Below are 4,641 nucleotides of genomic sequence, written 5' to 3'. Positions count from 1 at the left end.
AAGTGCGGGCCACATTTCATAGGCTTCCCAGAGTAACCTCCACTTCCACCTCCGCCTAAACCTCCAACCACCTCCACCTCCAATCACCCACTTCCAAGCACTTCCCCCCCGCCCGATTCACAACCCTTCGCTGGAAGACGCGACACAAATTAGCCATCTTTTTTGCCTGCTTTTTTGTAGTTTTTCCATTTGGCTGAGAACATTTTCAGTTTGCTTTGCAGTGCACAACTGGCAACAGTCGGCGGGTTTTATTCGTTTTATTCGATTCGCTTTGCACTCGATTCTTTTCGTCTGCCCCGAAGGAAATAATCAGAGCAGTTAGCCAAGGAAAGAAGTTGAATTCTCCAGTCACAAAGTGAATATCTTGGCTACTCTAAAGCTAATTTAATTATTAGTGCTGCTGCTGGAAAAGAGATCAAGTTTAAGCGAATGATTGCAAATTCGGTTTGGGCAGTCAGTGGAAGGGAAAATATTAAATTCAGTGCAAAGATTGTTAACTAAGTTAAAAGTAATCCAAGTCAGCTGAAAATGAATTATTTAGAGCCTTTTCTGTGGTAAGAAACGTATAGAATTAGTACAGATGAATAATTTGAAAATATGTTTACGTCTTTTACCTATCAACTACAATGCGGTTAGGAAAGAAATCTGCTGCAAAATTCGTCAAAGTTTTCACATACATTTCAATTCGTAAACTTGTGCCAGGCTTATACAAATTATTTAAATATTTTCATAGCCTTTTCTTAGTCAGTGAAGTTTGGTGAAATTTCAACAAGTACTTTTATATGCAACCTCTGGGAAAATGAATTCAAATACACTTGACAAATTACAAATATGTTCCGAAAAAAATACCCTTGCCATTCCCATTCTTCTTATCAACTCAAGGGAACTCAGGGAATGTTGTGCGCAATATTTGTCTTGCTTTAGCCAATATTTGTACTCGCAATTTCCAATGGCATCCATCCGCAGCTGCCAAGTTTTCAACGTTTCTGTGCCCTTTGGCCAATGGCCTGCTGTTCACTCAAATGATGCGTAAAAATCACATTAGCGGCAGCCGTGCGACAATTTGGCCAGAACCAAGGTCTCAAGGCCCCAAAAGTGTGCTATATCTTTTGGCGTAGTGTGTTACCTTGGCCATTTAAAACCTTGACTTGCCAGCTAAGCCAAGTTTTCTGAATTTATAATGCCAGCATGCAGGCTGAAACATTAATGGCACTCACGAGAAGTTCTTCTTTGTTTTGCCAAACATTTTCACTTGCTCGGGGTTATGGGGCAACTTTTCTATGCGGCTTGTTTACTTATCACTTCTAACTCAGCTGAGATACAGCTTCATTAGTGAACGAAATGGTAGTCAAATTCTACAAAGTTCCTTTGTTACAATTCCTGTTAATTTCATACTATTATATTATATGTGGTAGATATTATTATTATATGTGGTAGTTACATGAATAGACTTAATACAAGCTTGGGTATTGGAATGAAATTTTTTAATTTTCCCAGCTGTCTGGCAGACAAGATTTTTCGGTTCGAATTTTTCGTTGGGCGCGCATATTTCTAGTTGATTTTCCAGACTGAACTACGCTTAGTTTTTGTGTTATTCCTCCCTTTTCCGGCACGGATGTTTTCATAAATTTTACTCCCTTTTTTTGCTATTTTTACTGCCTGCGACTGGCATGAAAAGCATTTTACACATGGCAGCATTTTTTAATTTTGCCAGCCGGCTTTTAGAAATGGGACAGCACAAATACTGGTACACACACTCGCACGTGTGTGTGTGTATAGTACACATGCACTTACTAATTAGAAATAAAAACGCGAACTGCACTTGCATTTTGCTCATTACGTTCTCTCAGCCATTTCGCTATTTATTTTTTCCCCATTCGAGCTGGCATTTTGCGCTAAAACATAGGGTGGCTGGTCGTTTGTTTGGAAATAATAGACACCCTGTCTTTGGGCCAAGAACTCCGCCGTCACGTTGGCCAAATCCCCGCCCATGGTCTGCTGAACTCCGGTGTCCTTTGGGCAGCGATGGAATCGGGTCAACTGCTGCCATTCACCAGCTGGACAGCCGTGGGATAAGAAGCCCGTCTCCTGATCCCCAGCGAGACTCTCGGCAAACAGCATAAATGCCCTCCAATGGCTGCATTCATGCCAAAAGCAACCTGGTTGCTGGCTGCCCCAGTTGGCATAGAAATCCACATGACCCACAGGTCGATCAAATCCATAGCTGCCCACACTGGTGTGCAGCACCTCCACATAGTCGGCATCCTCCTGGGTCAGTCGCTCCTTTGGCTTGGCATACCGGAAGAAGGGTAGTGCCGGATCCAAAGCTCGGATCATCCGTAGGCGACCAGTCTGCACATGCTTTCCCGCCAGTCCCGCCACATGTGCGCCCATGCTGAATCCGATGAGCTGCAGATCCTCGAAACGCATTCCCGCCTCCTGATGCAGAAAGTCCACGAACTTTGCCACAATCTGACCCACCGGCTTGACCCTGTAGCTGGCCGTTATGTAGTCCGCTATGGCACCGCGTCCCCAGTCCACGGTGAAGATGTTGTAGTTGCCATTTCTGAGGCCAAAATAGGCTGGCAACAGCTCGTTGTACATGTTGGCGTTCTCATTGCCCAGCCAGCCGTGAATGAGGATTCTGAAAGGTATACGATTAGGAGTTCTAATCAAATATCATATTCACATAATTCTTGACTGCAACCCAAATGGATTTTTATGCAGTACGACTAGCTTCCATTTGGTGAGGGCTTTTAAAACCAAAAATGGCACTCCAAACTGGTAGATAATGGTCGGGTAGCTTTTAACCGGCGGCACTCACCTGGTGGGATTGAAGGGACTGAAGCGAGACCGGCGCAACGAGGCGCCATCGTAGAGCTGCACCGGTTCGCTGGTGACCAGGCTCTGCTCCTGGTCGTCCTTGTTCATCACATTCAGGCCAAAGGCGGCGGTCAGCGTGTTGCCCACAACCTGCTGGAATAGCCTGCGATGCGGCGATGCCTTCTCCGATTTCGATGCTCCTGTCTGGCGACTGGCATTGTCCTGCGGGATCTGGGTGTGTAGATGGAAATAGGTGTGGTGCTCGGCGCTGTACAGCAATTTGTAGTCCGGGTGCAGGCGGAGTAATTGCTGTTCAACCGAACTGGGCCCGTGGGCCAAGTAATGCCTCTTTGACGGCTCCTGCTGCCCAGGCTGCCCAGGCTGCCCCAGCTGCACCGACTGTTCATTCAATATTGGCAGCAGGCCGGGACTCATTAGGCCAGACGACAGCAGTGGCATTTGTGTGTCAAAGTAGTTCGTCTGCCACCGCTCACCGCCCCGATTTCTCATCCGCATCATCATTGTTCCCATTCTGAGGGCACTTTCCACTTCATTTGCCACTTTTACTTGCACTGCGGGTCTCCGACTCGTCTTCGCCATATCCATCGCCATCGCCATTGCCATAGTCATCAGCTTCTCCTCCGGCTGCAATTGATTGTTGTCTGCAGCGACATTATAGTCCTCAGAACCTGGCCTGTAATCAGACGCTTTCAGCTTTGCTGCAGCGAGCCACAAACAAACTGGTGTCAACGAAATGAAAGTGCATTAGGCTCGAAACTGTGCAACTAGACCAATCCGCAAATGAGTAAGGCACACAAAGAAAAACACCAGAAGTCATTGTTATTAAGGAGTTGTTGTCGCACGCAAAAGGGTGGTTTTAAGGACACATTTTTCCCATTTTCCCAACACTGTTTAGTTTCAACTTAAAAGTGTTTCCATTACGCATAAACTTTCACAAGAGACACCACATAACAATATAATTTCTGATATTTTCCGGCTGTGTTCATTACTGATGCGCCAGCAGTTCATGAAGATGATGATAGTCACCTGCCTGCAAAACGACTGCCAAATGTCCAACATTTGCCATATTTTCAAAATCTGATCTTTTCTCCACCAACTGGCATGCAGAACTGAATCGAACCGAACGAAAGTCAGGCATTTAGCAGCATATTTTGACCAGTTTCATTTTTCGGCTTATTAATATGCAGAACTTCACACTTTTTCTCACTCTCATCTTCAATGATTTCTCTTAACGAGAGGTAATTGTTAATGCCTGAGTTGACGGGAATTACTGGAAGAGTGCCTTCCCATTAGCTGCTAATCTCTTGGGTCAACAAAAGTTCTGGTAGCAAGTGGACATGAAAAAAGGGGGAGAAGGGGCAAGAGGGGCATCTGTGCCACTGACCAAGTTATTTTACCATTTAGCACACGGTGACGGGAGTTCAATCTTTTTTGGGATAGGTCAATAAACTGGCCTAAAGTATTTCGGAAAGTATTGTTAAATAACTCAAATACTCGTACATTACGGCAGTAAATAACCAACGTCTTAAAAGTGCATAAAATAAATCGTTTTAACACGTGCTCTTAACTTTTACGTTGTGCGTTGGGATTAAACATTCTCTTATTCATTCTTATTTAAAACACTATGTATCTCAATCTCGTGATTGCTCTTCCCCCCACAAAAAATATTTTCCTAAGCCTGCGGCATAAACATACTAATCGAAAATTTGCACATTTCTGCTTGTTTACTTTCCAGGTAAGTTCACATATTTCCGCGAATTCCGCCCACCGGAAGTGGCGGTCGCCATTTTAACGACA

At 44.7% G+C, this 4,641-nt stretch overlaps 1 protein-coding gene across 1 annotated transcript; it reads right to left on the bottom strand.

Moving 5' to 3' along the window:
- Positions 1-1,836: 1,836 nt before the first annotated feature.
- LOC122618922 (lipoprotein lipase) lies at positions 1,837-3,501 on the bottom strand. Its single transcript, XM_043795515.1, has 2 exons — positions 2,825-3,501; positions 1,837-2,644 (listed from the first exon to the last, which is right to left on the bottom strand). Exons 1-2 carry the CDS (start codon positions 3,451-3,453, stop codon positions 1,837-1,839), a joined length of 1,437 nt encoding a protein of 478 aa, XP_043651450.1. The 5' UTR covers positions 3,454-3,501.
- Between the last annotated feature and the right edge of the window lie 1,140 nt (positions 3,502-4,641).

Source organism: Drosophila teissieri, chromosome 3R, assembly GCF_016746235.2.
Source record: "Drosophila teissieri strain GT53w chromosome 3R, Prin_Dtei_1.1, whole genome shotgun sequence".
In the NCBI taxonomy this organism is placed as follows: Eukaryota; Metazoa; Arthropoda; class Insecta; order Diptera; family Drosophilidae; genus Drosophila; species Drosophila teissieri.
The sequence above is the reverse complement of the archived record's forward strand: the minus strand, read 5'-3'. Positions and strand labels throughout refer to the sequence as shown.